Genomic DNA, 23,062 nt, shown 5'->3' with positions numbered 1-23,062 from the left:
CGTTTTGTGGAGTGGTGCTTTGGAAATTTGGTAGTGTACTGCTTCGAGATTTTGATCTATACATATAAGGGAGAAATCTCCATAAAACTATATATATTTGGTATTGGCGTGTTCAGGAGACATAGAACTATTCTCGTACATATAATAAATAAATTATATTTCATATATATGTGATTGTACTATGTGAAACATGATTTTTTTCATTTTATTAGATACTTAGAGGCCTTTATCTTTTTACAGAAGAGGAATTACACCAAAATTCTATCTTATTTTGAAAGCTCGGGTTGTCCTGAAAAAAAACTATATTGTTTCTGTAAACTAAAAGACCCCCCAAGAAAAGTGAAAGTACAAAAAGTCTAAAAACTGCTTGGCAATAGATGTTTGCATTTAGGACAAACCTGCTGGCAGGGAAAGGTTTAAACTTCCTGCCCACACACAGGGTCCTGTTGATGATGTATGGGAAGAATTTTAGAGCTGGGCTCTGAAGAAATTTATGGCAGGTTACTTTCCAGATTCTCTCCACCCCCAAGAAGGAGAAGCTTGGTGAGAACGCTAGCCTTAACTCTTTCCTTGTCTGCCATTACCTCTGAAAATGTGATGTTTCTTTTTATAAATGTGCTGAGGCTGTTGTACATAAAAATAACTGTTCAGTGGGTATCATTTGTGACTCTACGACAGGGTCATCCTATGATGAATTCTGGGTGGTATACATGTAATTGCCTTTGCCTTATCTTCTATTTACTCTTCCATTCTAAATGTTATCTATCCTGCTTTCTGCTTCTACTTGCCATCTGCTTCTTCATTATTTTCTATTTTTTCACCTTATGCACAGTTTGTCTTATGCCCTCCCATTCTAACCCTCTGCTCTTTTCTTTAGTTCTCTCAATTCACATTATATCCCTTCCTTCTATTACCTCATACCCACTTCTCCCACTTTTTACCTCCTACTCACCTGTTCTGATTTTTGCTTCATAGTATTTATATATGGTGCCAATAACACCACTTTGGGCAGTGGTGAGTCAGAGTGGAAAGTAGGTGTGGCAGGGCTGAGTATGAGAGTGGAAGGTGGGAGAGGCAGGTGTACATGTAACAAGGGTAGGTGTAGCGGACAGTACAGATGCCAGTATGTGGAACTAGCACTACCAATGCCTGTGTATGGAGCTGGCAATACCAACACCAGTGAACTCCTTTGGTGCCTGTGTATAGAAGTACTGTAACAATGCCAGTGTGCGGAGGTGCCAGTGGTTGTGCCAATGTAAGGAAATGCCAATGTCACTGTATGTGTTGGTGCAGTACCAATGTGCAAAAGTGTATAGAAGTGTCAGTACCAGTGCCAGTATGTGTGAAGGTGCAAATGGCAATGTGTAGGAAGTGTATGGAAGTTTCAGTACAATGATAATGTGCGGGTACCAATCAGACTGTATGTGGTGGTGCCAGAGCCAACGTATGGGAGTCTTTGTGTATGGAAGTACAAATGCCAGTGTATGGAAGTGCTAATACCAATGGCAATGTATGTGGTGGTGCCAATGTATGAAAGTGCCTTGAAGTTTTGAAGTAAAAGTACCAATGCTAGTGTATGCAAAAGCCAGTGCTTATGGCAGTGTGTATGGAAGTGCCAGTGCTACTACCAGTGCATGAGGTGGGTACATCCCAGGGGGCCCAGGAAATTTTGTCCTATGGGGCTCTGCGATTTCTGATGGCGGTCCTGTATGGTACGGTCCTGTATTTCTGTATGGCGGTCCACATCTCTGATCACCTCATCTGGACCACCAACACCGCCTCCATTACCAAAAAGGCTCAGCAGCGTCTTCACTTCCTAAGACGACTGAAACGGGCCAGCCTTCCACCTCCCACCCTCACAGTGTTCTACAGGGGCACCATAGAGAGCGTCCTGACGAGCTGCATCTTCATCTGGTACAGAAGTGCCAGCTCTGCTGACCGGAAAAGTCTACAGGGGACTGTGAGAGCAGCTGGTAACATCATTGGAGTGGCTCTTCCATCACTGCAGGACATGTCCCACAAGTGCTGTGTAAGAAAGGTCTCCTGCACTGGACTCCACACTCCCCTCACATGGACTGTTCACTCTGCTCCCATCCGGCAGACGCTTTCGCAGTATTAAAGGCCGAACAACTAGGCTGCGTGAAAGCTTTTTTCCACAAGCTATAAGACTCCTCAACTCACTGCCTGTCCTCCCACAACATTCCAGACACACCTGAACTGTGAACTATTAATTTATTTGCACAATTCTAAAGGTTTTCTGCCAATATATTGCACATTTCATGTTTAGATATTTATTGTGTATTTTCAAGTGCCTTTTTTGTGATATGTACTAGCTGGAGCCACGTCGTCTCGTCTCACTGTGTATTCTTATACTGCTGAGATGACAATAAAATTTACTTTGACTTTTGACTTTCACATATCCCCGCTCCTGACGTCACAATCCGCCCCTCCATGGCCCGGCCCCACCCCTTCTGCATCACAGCCAGTCCCCTCTGCATCACAGTCCACCCCTCCACGTCATAGCCCTGCCCCTGCCCGGTCTTTGCCAGACTAAAAGGTGGCAACCCTGGGGTCCATGTCCTGCAGCCTGAGCTAGGATTGCTACCAGTGAATAATCCATGCACATGCATACAATTTTTCAGACTGCTCAGATCTTCCATAAAAGGCATATACGCAAGCGTGAAATAAGGATGAACTAACTCTTGTCCGATCCCTGGTAAAACTGGAGTGTTTTCCTCAGAAACACTACTATTGTTTACAAAATAAAAACAAGATGCTTGCTAGCCATGGAGGCAGATAAGCAGGTAACAGATAAATGAATACAATGGGTTTAGCTACCTGTAAAGGAACTAAATCCATTGTATTGTACAGAGCTTATCTGATACAAAACCTGTGCCTTTTAGCCCTATTTCAACTTGAATTGCTGCTCCATGGCTGTGTTTCTGAAGCAAACACAAGTCAGTTACTGGGAGACTAAATCACACACAAGCACACTGTCAAACACATAAATTTATAGACAGAAAGAGGGTGGTTTCAAACAAAGTTGCTAATTTATACCAGTTCAATTACTCATATTTTGCATCTAGTAGTAAGTAGCCTGTTCAAAGTGAATTGCTGGCTGGTTGTTATTGACCTACATATACATATGCAAAATGTGAGGCGAGGTGCAATGTGCAAAAAATACCATGCACTGTCCTGCCTTTGATCTGGGAGAGTGTGAAAACCTAATTCTGCCGATAATATCAGCATTTTCACACTATAAAAGAATAACTGCCTTACTGTTCTCAGAATGAGATTCCAGAGAATGCAGTTGGTGTGTGGATGCTTTGAATTCAGCATGAAGAGGGTGGGACTTTGCTAGTTGCTATGTGACATCACAGTGGGGGTATAGCCACTCCCATTCAGAAATTGCTTGAACTGGCTCTCAGAGAAAGCATTCTAACTCACTGTAATATTATTGAATGCCTTTCAAAAAGTAAGCATTTCTGTTAAATGAATATATTTGAGAATATTGTTATTTTCATCCTATCTATCCACTGGGAAAATTTGATTTTCGCGATAGTTCCCCTTTAATGATGCCTCAGTAGTAATATGATTAACCCTGTCTGAACTGGAGTTCTTAATTATGTTTTACCATGTGTAAATTAAATATACTTCACTTGCATAAAACATACAGTAAGTAAAAAAGCACACTTTGTTTATTAATCATATACAGTACAATTCTCTCACCTTGCTAATAAAACAAACAGGGGAAAATGTCAATTTTAATTACGGATGTACTGAGTCATCCGCAAAAGAGCCTGCTGGATACTGTACTGAAACCAAACTGTCCTTATTAAAAAAAAAAATATATAAATATCTAATGGTATTGAATTTTATGTGACTAAAAGTGATCTTGATACAGTCCTTTAAACAATGATAGGAATGTATATGTATGAATAGTAAAGTAAGGGCACAAACTTCATTCTGTAGAAAAGTGCCCCCAGTCCTGCAGCTAGGATCACTATAGTGAGCTACGCTCGGCAACTGGGATTAATGTGGCATGATCCATTAACAGGCTTCACATTTCTACAGAAAAAAGTCCATACCCTTACTTTCCTAGACATGTTCCTATTGATTTTTAGAGAAACATGTCCGTATCATGTAAACAAGTTGTTCACCTTTAAATGAACTTTTAGAATTAAGCAGAGAATGCTATTTTGATACAATTTGCAATTGCTCTTAGTTTTTTATTGGCAACTTTTGAAATTTGGCAGCTATCTGGTTGCTAGGGTCCAATTTAACTTAGCAACCAACCAGTTCTGGGCCAGCCCGGCCAGGCAACCCAGGCTGTTCGCTTCAGCCCCCTGATATATGCATGAACGAACTTGCGCGAGAATGTGCGCGCCTTCGAGAATGCTTGCTCGCTTGCATGCGCTAATAGATGCGGACTGTCTCTCTCTACGGGGCTAGAGAGACTGCATGAGTGAGGGGACTGGACAAGGGGTAGGCGGCAGAGAAGGTATGTGCCTGGAGCCCCCTCAGCTTTGCATCCTAGGCACGTGGCTCTTCTGCCTACACCTAGTTCCTGGCCCTGCAACCAACCAGGCAGTGATTTGAATGAGAGACCGAAATATGACATAGAAAGATGAGTAATAAAAAGTAACACTAATAGATTTGCAGAACAAAAACTATAAGAAATGAAACCAATTGAAAAGTTGCTAAGCAATGCCTAGAAGCTTCTCCTTTAACCCTCCGAACTCTGTTTTCAAATTGGGGTCACAATTATAAGTATAGCTGTTGTGTTCAATGATGGTTTGACACATACCTAGAGGAGTTGCTCACTTTTAGTATGATGCAGAGAGTGATAGTTAGGACAATTTGTGTTTTACGTTTTTCTTTTCATTATTGGTTTTTGAGTTGTTTAGCTTTTATTCAGCAGCTCTTCAGTCTGCCGTTTCAGCAATTTGGTCATTAGGGTTCAAATTAACCTAGCAACTATGCACTGATTTGAATAAGAGACTGGAATATGAATAGGAGAGGCCTGAATAGAAAGTTGGTTAATAAAAAGTAGCAATAACAGTAAATCTATAGCCTTACAGAGCATTTGTTTTTTGAAAGATGGAAGGAGTCAGAAGAAAAAGGTAAATAATTCAAAAACGAAAAGAATAAATGAAGGCAAACGTTGCTTAGAATTAGCCATTCTATAACATGCTAAAAGTTAAATTAAAGATGAACCACCCTTTTAAATTTGCCATACCAAACAAAGGAGTTATGTTTGCTGATTGAGTCAATATATAATGCATAGATTAGGTATAGGCAGTTTATACATGATATGCACTAAATCCACTTACTGCGTGTGGAATAGATGTATGCAGTCTGCCTGTCATGCAAGAAATTAATTAAATTTACCTTTCTTTCACAGGAATTCTACATGTTTTTTTTCCCATGGCAGATACTTATCAGGCTCTTTAATATTATTTTATATAGTACAAAGCTTATTCGACCTCCATTGTAGGTCTTAGAGATTTGCTTTTCCATTTTTGAACTACAGTAACACCACTGAGACATTCTCTTCTCCTGCATGGAAAGTAATGTTATAGAATTATTATCTTTAGTCAGGTGACTGTATCTGTGCGCAGTGCTCCTTGTCAGAGCAGATTATATCAGGATAACTGGTTATCCACATTACGATATTGGAAATTTCTCACAAACAAATAGGATTCAGAGCAGGGAAAGGATGTCTTCATAATAAGAATATATAATTATTATAAACTATTGGGAGATGTAGTAATACAGAAGCCCAGTGTATGGCTGAAATAATGTATAATATAATGTTTAATATAATAAAGTCCATGTGTAGGTTGTGTTCTATGTAGAGTCCAAGCTGCTTCTGAAGATGTATTTGCATAAAACAAAATAGAAACAAATGGAAGATATTCCGGGGTAAACACCCTTTTCAATCGCTATTTTAAGCAGTTAAGAAAAGGAATTTAAAATGTAAGCTTACATAAGATCCTCCCACCACATCATGTGACCAATAAATACATATGATTACTTAATATATCCAAGCATTAAAAAAAAAAAAAGATACCTTTTTACCATATATAGATGGGCCTACGACTGCAGTCCATAGCGTAATTTACAGTGAGTAAAATTGCCAGAAAGCAGTTTGATCCTAAAGTACTGGCTCTTTCTGAAAGCACATGACCAGGAAAAATGACCTGAGATGGAGACTACTCACCAATATTACGACTAAAAAATTACACTGTCTGATTCGGAAATGACATTTTATATTGTAGAGTGAATTATTTGCAGTGTAATTTAGAAATAAAAAATACATCATAAAAATCATGACCGAACCCCTTTAAGTAGTGTTATGAATATCAGCATCATAGAACTAAAGCCCTTTTTTGTTTGTTTGTGTGTGCGTGCGTGCGTGCGTGTAATTTTTTTTTATTTTTTCAAATGGCCATTTCTTTCTTTCCCAGTTTGGCGAGGACACTTTCAATCGGGCCAAGCTATTGAATATTGGTTTTCTGGAAGCAATGAAAGAGGCAGACTATGACTGTTTCATTTTCAGTGATGTGGATCTTATTCCTATGGATGACAGAAATTTATATCATTGCTATGAGCAGCCACGGCATTTTGCCATCGCCATGGACAAGTTTGCATTCCGGTAAGTAAAAATTGCATGAACTGAAATTTAAACAAAAATGGTTGCATTTCACTATATGAAGATAAAAAAAACAATCAGAAACCAAAGTATTAAGCTTTCAGTTAAGCATCATTGATAGAAAATTGGTGATGAGATAACAAGTGTTGGCCATCAAGGTGATTTCAACAAGAGTTAATTAACAATTAGAGTAACACAATGCCAGTGCTGCTGTCTGTCCAAGATATGAACAACCTGTGCACTGACAGTCTGAAGTGTGTTCAACACAGGGTTTTAGGAGTGAACAATACATAGGATTACAAGTGTGAACAATGCAAGAGTTTTAACAGCCTTAATCTGAGGGTGAACAATGCATGGGCCAGTTCATTTGCTGGGGGTTTTATTGTTAAAGGAACAGTAACACCAAAAAATAAGTGTTTTAAAGGAATGGCAATATAATATACTTTTACCCTGCACTGGTAAAACTGGTGTGTTTGCTTCAAAAACATAACTATAAATATGCTACTGTGTAGCCATGGGGCAGCCATTCAAAACACGGGTCAATTTCCACACAGTTTGCAGGCCGCGGACGGGTGGAGGCTTTTTAAAAAACGTGGACTTAATCTCATTCCTAGTGGCATGCTACTCTTTCTTGGGTAAGTGTTACTAATTGTGTCTCCTAGAGCTGGACTTCCAAATTAAATCTGAAAGCTGGACTCTTTAAAGAGCACATGTAACTTCTTCTGTTGGTAGCTTTGTTCATTTGCTGCAAAAGGTTCTGGCTGAAGTGAGGTCTCAGCAGAGCTGTGGAATTGGGGTGTCGGAAGCAATTATGGGTATCTGTAATAGGAGTCACCAAAAATGAACTCTGACTTTAATAACTTTAAATACAAGCACTTAATATAATCAAATCAGATTTAACAGCTTCTATGAAAGAGGATATGGCAGAAGCAGTTCTGTTTCTAAAAACAAGGAATGTATTTAACAGCTATTATACAGATATATGCCAGGTTTAATTAATATATGTTGTTTTAGGTTTTCATCTTGTTTTTGGTTTATGTAGTTTAACTTTGATTTTGTTTTAGAATTACTAAAGGATGTGGTTTATATTTTTGAGCTTAGGCTATGGTACAATACCTTGTATGTTGTGTACAACTATCAATCAACATGTAAAATACATTGGAAACCGTAAAACCAAAAAAAAGAAAAAAAGGCACATGTTACATAGCACTTAACAGATAAGCCCTGTCCAATTCAATGGTGTTTTATCTGTTATCTGCTATGTAACCGGAGCCTTTTCTCCTTTTTTTCAGCATAAATGGCTGCCCCCATGGCTACACAGCTGCTTGTTTATGTAAACAATAATAGTATTTCTGAAGCAAACACAACTTTTACCAAGTGCAGAGCAACATTACATTTTATTTTAATTACTTTGATACACTTTCTGTTTTTTGTGTTACTGTTCCTTTAAAAAGAGAGGAGCCAGAGTCGAAGTAGAAGGATTTATGTACTGACTCCACAGCCCTGGGTCTCGGCTCACCTCGTGGGTTAAACATCTGCGAAATACCTAAACTTCTCATCCTCATCTATGTAATTTCCATATAACCTCTATTTAAATGTTCTGTCTTACTAATAGGCAAGTTATGGGTCATATTATTGTTTGGATTAACACATTTTCTTCAGTCTACTTGAGCTTTTCTCTTGAAAAGAGATACTACACACCATTAAACAAAAGACCTATCAACCTAGGGAATAAAAGAGCAAATGCTTTTTTTAATGTCTCAGGGAGTCTTAAGGTGTTTATTAATTCAGGCTGGCAGGCAGTGACTATTAACAAACCATTAGTTCTCATAAATATAAAGAGAAGCTGAAGAAGTGACACATTTTTTTTGCAAAACAACGGGAAAAAAACACTGCCTTGTTGAAGTGAATCTAAATGTTTACAGGCATGAACAGTCAAATGAACATTTTTTAACCATTTTTGTTCTTTTTTTCCTGTTAATGATTTACCTTTCTCTCTTGTGAAGTTTAATCTTTAGAATTATTTGGAAACACGATGGTTTTACTGACAAATGATCTAAACTGTCCTTGTTAATCTACTATGTAAAAAAGACAATTTTAAGCGGGGGTGTAACTACAGAGCAAGCAGACCCTGCATTTTCAGGGGCCCCCAGGAGGTGTAGGGGGCCCCATGAGGCCCTAAGTCATATACAGTTTCAACGAATATTGATAAAACCGGTCAACCACTAGATATTTTGGGGGCCTGAAAAATATTTTGCTGTGGGCCCATTTATACCTAGTTACACCACTGATTTTAAGCATCTTTTGTTCAAATTAATCTATAAACCAGGGATCGATAGGCTATTTTTTATGGCACCTAGCACAATAAGAGGCAGAATTGACTAAAGACGGGCATACATGTGCAGATCCGCTTGTTTGGCAAGGTCGCCCTGATATGCCCACCTTCAGTGGGCAATATCAGGTTGATCCAATGTGGGCCCTAGGATTCATTGAATGGATCACAACACCTGGAATGCAGTCGGCTGGTGCAAAGAACTGCACAAACAAACCGGTTCGGTCCTCAATCTGACAAGATTTTTAAACCTGCCCAGGCCTAGGGCAGCAAGATTTTAGGGGGCGCATGCTTCCCAACCACACCCACATTGCTTCAGAAACACTGGGGATGCGCAGTAAATAAAATAGTTTTTTACATTTCCCATGCGCCAATACCCATTGCTCCGGTCCCGATGATGAAAATCGGCGTGAGGGCACGCGGGGGCAACAAATGTCAGCGGGCCTAGGGCTGTCCACTATGTAAAACTAGCCCTGGTCACAGATAAGGTTAAAAATTCCAGCTACTATACTAAGCATTACAGGTACAGTATATTCACAATACATATATTGTGAAAACAGTCACCTGGAAAACAGGTATAGTCATGATCTCCTCAAAATGCTGATCTGTAAAGGTCCCCATAGACGCAAAGATTTCTCTTGCCGAACGACCGATTGTAGCGAAGTCCGACCAATCCTTCGAAATTATCGTGTGGTTAGTGAGATTCGAAAGATCGTACATCTTACAATTTTTCGGCCGACATCTGTCAGGAAATTGATTGGCCAGGTTAAAAAATCTTTGTTGGTCCCAGTGCAATCTATCTATGTTTGCAGGGCCAAGCAGGCAACTACCCTTTGTTTTCCTGGCAAATTGGTCTTTTTAGTTGATGGACAATTCGTACGATCGTTCCGAGATAATCGTGGTCTCACGATGGCGATCGGATCTTTTAAAAATCTCAACATCTATGGCCAGCTTTACAGTCAACACATTTAACCAAAGTAATCTTACATGATAATTATAATCATAATTAGTAAATAATATTGTGTAACTTATAAAGACATCATTCCTTCTTCCCCTTTAATCTTACAGTTTACATTTAATAACCTACAAGGTAGGGATTTCTGTTTCCAGATATAATAACTCTACTGCTGTTACACACCAGATGGAAAGAACCAAAGAATAATGATTTCCTGCAGTTTTCCCTGCAGTCCTTTTGTCCTGGAAATAGATCTGGAAAGGAAAATGAGTCAGGCTATGTGACAGTTACATTGTGACACAATAACAGTTGTTAATAGGCAGTAATTGTCTTTCTTATTGACACTGGCTATCAGCTATCGCTGTTTATTGGACTTTTAATATGACATGGCCTGAAGGAAACACTGACTGGCAACTGCATACCCACTAAACCAGCGGCATGCCTGCCCCTATTGGGCAAAAATGTATCTTTGGCAAAAGCAGCTTTTTGTAGGGAGCCCAAAGGCAATTTCACTACTTTTAGCCAAAAGGTTATGCATTCTGATGTTTTATTTTTAAAACCGGTGCCCTCTTTCTGTGAAAGAATACTCCATATAACTGTTTGGCATTCTGCTTTAGAAGACTATAAACATGGACATTATTAGCTTAAAGGAGAACTAATGTCAAAAAGAGTTTACCTAGAAATTCTGTATTTTGAATATGTGGTACCATAGATTCAGTAGTCCTATAACCGTAACGATCCATGTATTTAAAGTGGACCTTCACCCAGACATAAAGAGCATCATCCTTTTAAACATGAAACATAAATAGTTTTTATTCTAAATAAACATCCATGCCTGTTATAAATTAATTTAAAACCATCAGCGTATCAGCTTCCAGTCATGTATTGCATCAGGGCTGGACTAGGAGTACAAAGCAGCCCTGGGGAAAAAAAAACGAACCTGGGACAAGGCAGACAATTACTGTAATTTTCCATTCAGCACTTCCTAGATGTCCCTGCACTCCTCACATCCCCTCTCCTCCTCAAAACCTTATTGTGTAGCCAGGGCTTGGGCATCAGGTTCCCCTTTCTGGTGCATAAACAAGATTTTGGCATGATCTAGCTTACCCTAATAACAATATCCTGACTGCACCATGTGTGATTGTGAATTCCAAGACTAAAAAAAAACAAGATTTGAAATCATTTATATAGTGTAAATGCACTGCTTTTTTTTTACTGCAATGTAATATGAATCTGAATTACTAACATAACTTGTACCTTGTGTATTGCATCAAAATGTAATTTCCAAGTGATAATATAATATTTGTGTATTCTGAGAAGCCTTTAATAAAATTAACCTTCTGTACAGCCAAACTGAAATAAACTGAGCTACTAATAGCCCTTAAATACATGTGCTTTTAACCTCAAGCAGGTGCTGGTGACAGAAATATATCAGTGACAAATAACAGTAACTCGCTAGCAATTTGCAACATTATATTGTCTTCTAAACCTCTGAATGTAACCAGTAAATAAGTGTTTACACTAGTAAGTGTATATGTTGTTTTTATACAGGTTGCCATATGCAGGCTATTTTGGAGGGGTCTCTGGACTAAGCAAAGCCCAGTTTTTGAAGATAAATGGTTTTCCCAACGAATACTGGGGATGGGGAGGAGAAGACGATGATATTTATAACAGGTAATTAGTTATAAATCCTTAAACTTTTTCTTAAACTTTAAACTATTTCTTGGTTAGTCATTGCTTAGTTTGCTCTGAAATATGATTGTGGTTAACAAGGAACAGTTATCAGTTCAAAGCTGTAATACCTATATTTGTTGATATTTAAGATCAGCACATTATATTGTGGATATGTAGGCAACATGGTAATGCTGCCCACTAGATTTATAAGAAAACAAACCGCATAGAGCAGATGCTTTTCTTTAATGTAGGGATTATGATCAGCCCACTGAAAGACTCCACACAGGGCACATTAATCTGAAGGAGAGCTTACAGTAGCACCAGAGTCCCACTCGTTTGTGTATGTGACACAACAATCCTTAAAAGAAAGTTACATTTTTTTTCTTCAAATATTCCAATTGTCCCAGATCCCAGCTACCCCTTTCTTACTGCAGAGAATAGGATATTTAGCTATGTATATACATTTACCAGTTGGTTGCTAGGCTTTAGTTAGGCCCTTCATTTTTACTTCCTGGAATTTCATAATGGTATTGCCATATTTGTTTACCCCAATTTACCAGATGTATATCCTGGATTTATAGAACCTTGACCCTCAAAACATCTAACAAGGTTTCCAAGGCAACAATCTGTTAGCAATGCCTATTATCATTTTTGTCTCATTTAGGTGTATTCTTTAGAAACAAGAACAATTCATACCTCACTATTTCAAAGGGCTCATCTGTGATGTATTGGATTTAATCTTGATTTGACACCCCAGGCTATGAGTTGGTATAATTGGCTGCTTGCACAGGTTCCAATACTTGGCACATCTAGGGAAGGTGCTTTTGTAGTTCGATTAAAAAGGGGCTGATGAAGCTGTAGCTTAAGGCTCATATAGAAAAAAGACACATCCATGTGTTCTTTTCCTCCCCCCCCCCCGCATAATGTAACCATGTTAGTTGCATGTAATAGTACCTTCCTTGAGATGTAGGTCAAACAGAAAAATATATTGTATTTGTGTTTTTTTCAGACCTAAGCCTAAAAGGCTATGAATGCTGTAATTTCTGTTGATCTCACTGTTTCCCTCTGAATTATCCACTGCACTTTCCATAAGCGGCACACCCCATCAGTGCATTAAGCTGGTAATAACAATTAATGCAAATCTCTTCGTCACACCACATGCACACAATATTCCAAATCATTTCAGTTTTAATCTCCGGGGTTGCTGGAAAGTGATACTTGTGATAAACTATGGTCACTGTGGGAATTAAGCTGGGATCAACCTTGGTTGCTGGAAAAGAGAATATCTATTGATACTAAGCAGAGGTGCTGTGGAGATTAAGCCAATGTTTATCTGATGTAAGCTTGCTGGGAGAAGTTGTGCTGTTGTTTGTGTAACACCAATCTGACTAGGCAGACCAAAAAGAGGTTAATGTCCAGCTAGTTATTAGAGCATGGGTTACATGCAACTCAAAACACTTCAGGCTAGGGCCTTCACTACATGGAAGATCTCACAGGTGGAATAGTATAATTACAACTCTCATGCTACTATGCTACACTAAATATAAATAATGGGCGCCAGGAGATTCTTGTGATGAACTAAAAGAATAACCGTTTATTTGTCAAATGAGCCCAGGGTTTACTTACAGAGGTCAAGGCATACACAATGCTTTAGCAGGCTGAAACAGGTTACATGACATAGCGGAGGAAAGTGAGTCCCACCAGGCAGGGTAGTCAAGTGGTACATCAATTCCTTCCGCAGTTTATACCTCAAAGTGGTCTGGCTCCCACCCAGTGGAGTGGCCAGGGAGAAGAATTCTAAGCCTGACACCCTATCCACTGTGGCCCCTTCACTAAAGGCATCCAACAGCCTTGGGAAGCTTCTTCCTACTACAAGCCTCGATGGAGTGCCAGCTGCTCTTACTATCTGTCCTCTCTATCTTACTCTCCTAGAGAGTCTAAAACAGATATAACCCTGTTTAGCTAACCTCATTCACGGGGTACCCTGCTCCCTGACTTATACACTAGAGGGACTGGGTCCTCTAGTGTCTAGTGGCTTTACTGGGCCTTGTTGTACCCAGGCTCAATGGGAACAACCAGTCAATCAAGACATCAGCAGCCAAAGAGGAAGAGCCACCCCTTTCCAAACATTATATGAAAGTGTGGCAGGAAGTGATCATTACCCCTCTCGGCCAATAACCTGAATATGCAAATACAGTAGAACCCCCATTTTACGTTTTTCAGGGGACCAGAAAAAATGGTTTAAAATCCAGAAAAATGTAAAATAAGGGGAATGTATTACGCATAAAATATAGGTGCAACCACAAAACAACAATATAAAATAAGGGAAAACTTAAAATCAGGGGATGTAAATGGGGGGTTCTAGATACATGAGCTTTTGCCCAGTAACTAGGGCACATGAACATTTGTTTGCAGGGAAAGAGAAATAGAGCTGATCCATTACAAGGGCTATTGGGATGAGGATGTGCTCTGGGATTACAGAAGTGTGGTAGGTGAGTAGAAGTGTCCATTAAAGGGGTGCTGTGGGAGTAGTTCTTCTAATGCATTACAGAAGAGGGTGCAGAAAAGGCTGCTGGGCCAAGATAAGTCCCGCAAGGAAGTAGGCACAGTGACATTTTTTTAATGTAATGATGCCAACAGTTTTTACAACAAGAATATCCCTAGGGAATGCTACATCCTCTCTTGATACCAGTCTGCCTGACCATTTCCTGCAGGAGAGAAGCACTGCTGGTCTATTACAGGGCTGCAGAGCAGAAATCTGTGCAGCTTCATTACGGAGTTGCTGGGGGAGAAAAATAGCGACTCGCATCTATTAGAAAAGTACCAGGGTGGAGGGAAGCTATGTTAATTCATTGAAGGAGATATAGAGTATGAAAGATGCTTTTTTGGTATATTGCAAAGTTGCTCAAGATAAAAGCAGCAATTAAGATCCTTTACAGGGTTGCTGGGAGAGAGACTATGATGATTAATTATTAGGATACTGTAAGAATCACTGTATTGATCCTTTATCACAGAGTGGTTGGAAGAGGAAGCAGTGCTGATCCAAAAAGATTGCTGTGGGAAAGAAATACCGACGTGCGTTGCTATATCAGAGGGGATGTGTGTGTGGGGGGGAATATTTTGATCCACGGCAAGTTTGATATAAACAGAGCTTTGTTAGAGAGACATTAAATGAAAACTATACCCCTCAAACAACGTAGGTCTCTAGAATATATTGCATAGAACCGCTCATATGTAAAACCTGTCACGGTAGGTATCCCGAACCTAAAACAAACCCCAAGGTCCCGGTCACGTCTCACTCTTCTGCCTTTAGCAACAACCTTTGGCTTCGGGAAGAGCCCTCCGCTACTCGGGTGCCGCCAGGTCTTAATATTAGAGGACCAAGGGAAGAGTTCTAGGCAAGCAAGGGAACCGCATTTGAAACTGAATGGGAGAACAAGGAACGTAGTCGGGGTCACAGGCCAGGTCAATATACCAGATGAGCAGAACAGATCAATAACAGAAGATGGTAGCGTCATCGAAGTCACAAGCCGGGTCAGTTTACCAAACGGGCAGCGCAGTACAGAACAGGAGTTAGAAGCGTAATCGGGTCACAGGCCTGGTCAAAATACCAAAGAGTTTCAGGATCACAGAGAATGGTCAAAACACAGGCAAGGGTCAAAGACAGGCAGCAGACAGGACTTGGTCAAGAACAGGCAGGGTCAAACACGAGTAGAAACACAGATTATCACACCCAGGAACTAATGAATAGACCTATACGTTGGGCAATGAAAACTACACAGAGAGCCCATTAAATGTTTTAATTTCGTGCCACCAATGATGTCTCATTCGGCACTTTCCGTATAACTCTGGGAATAGCCGATTGGCGCAGAAACTGGAAATATGTGCATTCAAGAAGACGGCGCCCACGAAGACTGATGCAGCGGGTGTCCCCGTTGCACCCCCACTAGACCACCAGGGTGAGTCCTCACAAAACCCTGCTTCATGTAAATAAACCATTTTCATAATAATATACTTTTGTAGTAGTATATGCCATTGGGTAATCATAAATCGAAAACTGCCATTTTAAAAAATAAGGGGCGCCCCCTGGGATCCTATGATTTCACGGTGCACACAAATATACCAAACACCCTATACATGTTAGGTCACATGAGCCAATTAACACAGAGTTGTGTCTTTTGCTTCCACACTTCTTCCTGTTACAGTCAGAGCTGCAGTATTTCTGGTCAGGTGATCTCTGAGGCAGCACACAGACCATAACGAAATGGTGGTTCAAGCCAAGAGATGTAAAAGGGCAATATTTACTTAAATATAAATTCCAGTTTGACAAGATTCTTGATAAGAATTGATATAAGTGATATGTTGCTCAAGTATTCATTTCTTTAAAGAAGATCTATGACAGACGGGGTGTGCATTTGTTATGTTGATTGGTTCAGTGATTAGCACTATTGCCTTGCAGCATTGGGGTCTTGAGTTTTATTCTGACTTTAGTTCTCCCTATGTCTGAGTGGGTGTCTTCCACCCTCCTTAAATATACAGGCAGCGTGCATTGTGTAAATGTCATAGGGAACAAAGACTATAAACTGGCACAGGGACTGATCTGAAAGATTAACCATCTCTGTAATATGCTGCATAAAGAAAATGTGGTAGCACTATGTATATAAAGGATAATAAATACAAAACCATAAGATTGGTGCTAAATTGAGAAATAGTTATAGCTCAAAAAGTGGTTGATGTAATCTGTGGCTGCTGGGCAAAAGCTATGATCCATTATTAGGGTTGTTGGGAAAGGTTGTGCCGATTTGCTGTGTAATAGTTATGTTATTATACTGTATGTGGTGCAGGAATAACAGCTCTGTATTTAATCCTACTTGGTGCAGGGAGAGAAGCTGTTGGATCAGCTACACAGATAGTGGGTGCTGTGAAGACGTACAGTATGGGTATGAGGAGAAGCTGCTGAAATATATATATATATATATATATATATATATATATATATATATATATATATATATATATATATATATATATATATATATATATATATACATACATACATACACATATATATATATATATTTATATATATATATATATATATATATATATATATATATATATATATATTATAGCTTAAGAAAGGTTTCCATCTAATGTTGGTGTAGGCAGCTATAAATTATACATGACCCCCTATTTATGTCCATATAAGTACTGCCAAAGCCCGCTGCCAAAGTAAGACTTGAATAGCACCCCAGGCTATACAATTGCTTTTAGCTAAAGCTTCTCAGTCATGCATGCAATACTTACAAGTACAAGGTAACCGTATATGTAAATATATAACAAGTCCTTTCAACATTTGGTGCAAGAGGTAATTCTTTTAATTACAGCCCTCAAAAGGTGACGTTAGAAAAAGTTTCTATTCCATGTGGTCATAGGGGATTCAAAGAAAAAATTCTTCACTACAAGACGTGTGGCAATGACTTCTGTCATGGTTATGTTTAAATGTTGAGAACAATTGGAATTACAGTTTTTATTACAGCTCATTGGACAAAGAATTATTTGTATAGTTCATGGGAAGACAGTGGTGGGAATCTCTACATGTATATATTGTACTTTTAATTAGATGTAATTAGCTAAATTTCCTTTTCTACAATCTACAATGTATTCATCTAGTCATTAAAGGGAAGACCGAAAGGAGCACTGATAAATCTGTCTTTATGCTACCCATAGAATAACCCACAATGGCATGAAAATTTCCCGGCCTGATATCCACGTTGGACGTTATCGAATGATCAAACATGAACGAGACAAGCACAATGAGCCCAATCCTCAAAGGTAATACAATTTTTTATAATCAAGAGAAACATTGCTTTGTTAAATACAGTTTACTGTTACTCTTCGTTAAAAAATAACCTTTATTGTCCTGTCTTTAATAAATGTAAGTTTACATAAAAGTCCTTCAGAATTGGGAGTGGGGTGTTGATATCTTCTCTGACCGGGAGGATATTTAATACTTGATAAGAAGTATTTCTGTGTACCTGTATGTTTGTGGGTGTGCATTTACCCAGACAATCTAACAGGTTCCATACCAGGTGTAGGGCTCTGTGCCCAGGCCAAACCAGTATAACCGATTAATAAAATTCCAGGAAACTACTGCTTCCTAATTTATCCATTTTTTGTATAATAAATCCAAATTAATTACATTTGCCATTTCTCCATCATCCTGTTGTAGTGTATGTTTGTCTATGGCTCTATGGCTATATTTCAGGCCACATAAAAACTGTGTAACTGGAGGTGACTAGCTATATGTGGCCTTTTGTATGGCCCCGAGCCTACCCAAGAGCACAGCCAACTTCTTTAGATTACATGACTGTTTATAAGAGCGTTAGGCCCCTAAACTACTAAAAAAAATTTGAAAAAGTTGGACATGGTAAATGCAGCAAAAATAATGTAGCTGTAACGAATGCCTAGTTCTAGTTGCAAGCTGTATCTAAGGGGCAGATTTATCAAAATGTCAGATTAGAACTCACCACAGAAAAACTTACCCATGTCCTATTCATTCCTATGGGAATGCCCCTATATGTGTTATGCATAGGCGCATTCTTTATTGTGCCCCAGTATAAAGGGCACCCACACTGGGCATGCATTACAGGTGAACTTGAGTTTGTTGCACACACATCACACAAGTTAATAAGTGCCTATAGATATACAGAATGTAACATTTAGCATCTTTTTCATAGGCACACAGTACAAGTCAATATATTTACTGTGCAGGAGAAATAATTTGCTTTAATTGAAGAACTTGCTACAGTGCTGTGTTTCCATCGAGCCTTTAGGAACCCTGTAATATCTTAATCAGCAAATTGCCGACTCTGGTGGGGCTTGTTTAATGATTTGCTTTGAACACCACACAATGTAGCCTCCAGCATAAAATTGAAAGTACGGAAGCAGCCGAGCACTGCAACCACAGCCTATACTAAATTAAACATGGAGTCCACCTGTTACAATATCAGTGTTATAACTACATCATACAATAAAACCTAGGTGTGATATATTTACATAAATCCCATATAGAACCTTTTGATTGCACTGGTATTTAGAGTTGGTAATGCAAACTATCATTTTCATTACACCTATTTAGAAACATGCAGCATAAACTCTTTTGGGAGAATGTTATAAAAAGTTGTGTATCCGGAAACTGTTTAGGGTCCACAGTTTATGAAAGATTGTGAATTTCATGATTTGTTCCAACTTCTTAATGAAAAAGTTATGTTTGCTACAAAAGATTACGTTTCTATTGGATTTCAAAGGCGTATTTATCAAAGGGCGAACTTTCACTTTCACCTATTGATAAATACTCTTTTAAAAATCCCATAGAAATGAATGGAGAGTGGCAGAATTTCACTCTAGCAGACTGTGGTGATCTCTAACTTCACTCTTTTTGATAAATATACCCCTAGGAACATGACAGTGCTGTTACTGAAACACGGCAGACCATGGTTTACTTTCAATACTTGATTTTAGAGGTTCCTGAATGACAAACAAGGGGTATAGTTCCCCCCCCCCCAATAATGCAGACAAATTAACAATGTGACAGACGACATATTCTCTGTTCTGTTACTTGTCCTTGTCTTTAGTCTCCAGTTTAAATTAATCTTTATATATGAATTAAAAAGGATGTAGCACCACCTAGGGGATTCAAAATGCAATCTGGCTTACATAGTGGAATTGTTAGATTTGCAGGGGAAAATGTAGTATTGTGTGCCATATTTATACTATATTTACACTCTGCCCCTGGTTCCAGTTCTTGATAGGACTAGTTCTTAAAGGGCTATAAGGAGACCCTAGTATGTAGCATGAAAGTGTATCTGTGGACATCAGTGTGAGTTGGGTACTAGCACTGTAGAGGAAGCCTCATTTAAGGTTTATTGTGCAGGGCAAGTATATCCAACTTGAAACCCACAGGCTAGATGCATCCCTACTTGCAAATTTTGTACCCCCCCCCAGCAAATCAATTGGCTTCTTCACTGGTATAGAGGATGACTTGTCTTCTATGATTTTCTAATGGCACACTGCATGTGTTGCAGTGACTCTGGGACACTACACTTTGGGAACTGTCATCTTGCAAAGATCTGTTGGCAATCTGGTTGATAAAGTATAAATTTGTTCTGTTGGTATTGAGCCTCCCCAAACATGCACATTCCTTACCAAAGCACCATAAGATGTACATATATTCTACCTCCCTGATATCTCTTAGACGTTTCCTTTTGTTGAAATGCCAGTGCCAATCAAAGAGACATGGTTATCCGTTATTCAGTATATTTGGCAGTGCAAATAGTAACCCAGCAAAAACAATTTGACGTTTAATATATCTGCCCCTCATATTTCATTTTCCAATAAGCTTCTCTTATTTCCCCAGATTTACAAAGATTCAGAATACGAAGATGACTATGAAGAAAGATGGCATCAATTCATTGCACTACCGTGTGATCCACTCTGCCAAATACCCCATGTACACAAACATCACAGTTGATATTGGGAAACCACCACCCAGACCTGCCCGGGGATAAAGCAATGCACTCAGCACTTCTCCCGACAGCCTAATTCTTCCTCCTTTCATTTTGGAAGAAGGAGAGGAAATGCAGTTAAAACTATACTTCTGCCTCCTCCAGGGGTTTTTCCATTACCGTTATGTGGCAGTTTGCCTGGTTCATCTGTACACCACGGAAGGACTGACCTATTCTAGTAAAGAATAAACAAACTCGATGCTCATGAGCGACAGTGTGCTGTACCTGCCAATGTTCCGCATGCTCAGAAAGACTTAATCCATCTGCTACATTTTAGTACTTCCTTGTTCTTCTTTTTTTTATTTTTTAAATCTTTTATAAAACAACAGATTTTCTTCTCCATTCCAGAAGAGGGAGCGACCATACTGCCACTGTGATGTTGACACAGAAAGTTGCAAGTACTATAACCGCTCACAAATATTCAGTTTTCTTTATCAACAGCACAGTGACTCAACATGAATATACTAATAGCCTATAAACTCAAGGTCACTTTGGATGCTAAAATATACACTTTTAATCTTGCCCTGAACACTTGCACTACAGGGCAACAATGAGAGCTAAAACTAATGTAACCGTGCATATCTACTTTAATAGGATGCTGCTAAAATCATCTAGCCTAGGTACCCACTATAACAGTTACAAGAGTACTGTGGGCAAGATTGCTTTGCTATTAGTTAATGTTCTATGGATGGGTAAGTTGTAACACTCACAGACTTGTGCTGTGTTTGATGGCGGTGTCTGACGTAAAGCGAATGTAACAAAATACTCTTGGCAAGTTACATAAGTTATATTGTATAGTGGGAAGGGAAAAGAAAAAGGTTTGAACCTCTTCAGTAGATGGAACATCCTTAATTGCTTTGCTGTATTGAAGGCACTTGACTAGCATAATACTAGATTTATAAACAAATGTTATCAACATGTAATTGTTTTCTCTTAACACAATTCCTTATGGTTAAATTCTGTTCCATAATAGGTAAAACCATGGCAGGTTCAGAGTAGATGTGAACAGTGATGTATCTGATGAGGGCATAGCTACTGTAGACTCATAATACACTTACTATAAATCACATTTATATAGACAAACATATGGCAAGACACAATAACTATAAGAAACCCATTAATTTGAGTTAAAGAACATCTAATGCCCAAAATTGCCATCCTTCTTCCTGGTAGCATAGGGTTGCTGTAGAAGTTCCCATCTACACAATCCAATACATATTTGCCCATGATCTCCTCATCCTCTTCTCTCTGTCTGCTCCTGTTCTTCTCACTGGTATGACTTTTCCCAGTTTGGCAACTGGGGTATATGAATCCTGTACCTCTGCTCAGAGCCCCTTGCAAACAAATAGCCACCAGCTTAGTAAGATGGACCAGGGTGGCAAATGTGGACCATAGTTTCCCATTAATATGTATTAACCCAGAGTACTAAATGTTATTTTCACAAAAGACAGAATCCAGAGTATACAGTTTTCCAGTTTGAGTGAATTTGCCAAATTTAGAATTTAGTCTCTCTCTTTCTACTATATGCTGGAAACATTTGGCTCTGCTTAGTCTTTCTGATGTTATTGACAGTATAGCAAATGGAAGAACTGTAATGTTATCGACCCTTGGCATAGCTTTGCCTTTGCTTAAAACATGAGATGGGCAAAGCTGTTTGCTTCACCACAATAAGGGATTGGTTAGGTGATGTGTTTGGATAACCTAGGACTGCATGAGAATTCTTCTTTAAAACAAAGATGCTGTCGTGTCATGCATGTGGGTCTCGTATTATAATCTGCCAGGTCGCTGCAACACAGGCATTGGAACATCTACACAAATATACTGCAAAAAGCTGTTGTATGTAAGCATAACGTGGACTGTATTTTGGTGGAGAAAAGAGATTGCATGGACATTCTGCCTTATCTAAAAACATGATTTAGAAAGTGAACTTTACATGTGGCCTGGGCCCTCCAACATAGACTGGATGTACAGTACCTGAAATACAGATGGAGCGAAGGAGTTTGAGCTTTGTACACAAAAACAATGTGGAACCACGGAAGCAAGAGCGCACAATGGATTCTTGGCTTCATGGATCACAGAACTTGAAAGAGGGAGACCATGGTTACTATCTGCAAGTTTAGGGATTGGTGCTTTGCTGTGCAATGCATTGCTAGAGGATAATCGGAATGTAAGGCCTGATGCAATTCCTTTTGTACGCAAGGAACCCATACAAAAGGGTTACTGCAGCAATTCTAGGGCTTTTTTAAATTTCATTTTTCTCACCATGTCTAAAATGTTTCATTGTTAACGGATAGATTTTGTAAACTTTACATCAAGTACCATGCTTAAGAGAAACCCCCCAGGTTCCTAGTATTGCTGCTTTCAGGTCTCATAAATGGTTACAGTCGATAGAAGTGCCGACCTGCAAAACTGGGCCAAACACTTGTGCAGCGTTCATCAGTGGCCTCGTTCTGCAGTCAAGCCCGTACTGTGCCAACTTCTGTGTTTGCAGAGTCTTAGCTCTTCTTTGTATGTTCATGTTGAGAGGAGGATCTGTCCATCCACTTTGGATGTGTCTGCTTGTTATTTGTCTTTTTTCTACAACTGTGGGAAATGAGAAAAAAAAGATACGCTGTTGCAATCTCTGCCTTTACAGTTTTCATAAAATAATTCAACAAAATGTGCTGTGAGCACAGACTCTTTATTTCATTAATGTTAGACCTCCTGAATAGCCGATATCATTGCAAGCACCCTCACGGAGAATGGAGATATTAATTACTGAACATGGAATGTAACTCACATCTGGCTGTAAGGTTCTCAAACAATATAGTGTCTTGTGTTTCACAAAAAAAAACAAAAAAAAACAAACTATACTAATGTGTTGACCAGCACCCAGGCAG

General features: G+C 39.1%; 1 protein-coding gene across 2 annotated transcripts in view; it reads left to right on the top strand.

Annotated features, from left to right (window-relative positions):
- Positions 1 to 22,842, top strand: part of b4galt2.S (UDP-Gal:betaGlcNAc beta 1,4- galactosyltransferase, polypeptide 2 S homeolog) — a 60,795-nt gene extending 37,953 nt beyond the window's left edge. For both annotated transcript variants that reach the window (XM_018259299.2, NM_001135234.1), the window contains 4 exon segments: positions 6,471 to 6,658; positions 11,494 to 11,616; positions 17,347 to 17,451; positions 20,036 to 22,842. In XM_018259299.2, the coding sequence (XP_018114788.1) occupies positions 6,471 to 6,658; positions 11,494 to 11,616; positions 17,347 to 17,451; positions 20,036 to 20,186 (567 nt within the window). In that variant the 3' untranslated portion in view covers positions 20,187 to 22,842.
- Positions 22,843 to 23,062: the final 220 nt, after the last annotated feature.

The sequence above is a fragment of the Xenopus laevis genome, chromosome 4S (assembly GCF_017654675.1).
Source record: "Xenopus laevis strain J_2021 chromosome 4S, Xenopus_laevis_v10.1, whole genome shotgun sequence".
In the NCBI taxonomy this organism is placed as follows: Eukaryota; Metazoa; Chordata; class Amphibia; order Anura; family Pipidae; genus Xenopus; species Xenopus laevis.
This window is presented reverse-complemented; position numbering and strand designations above follow the sequence as displayed.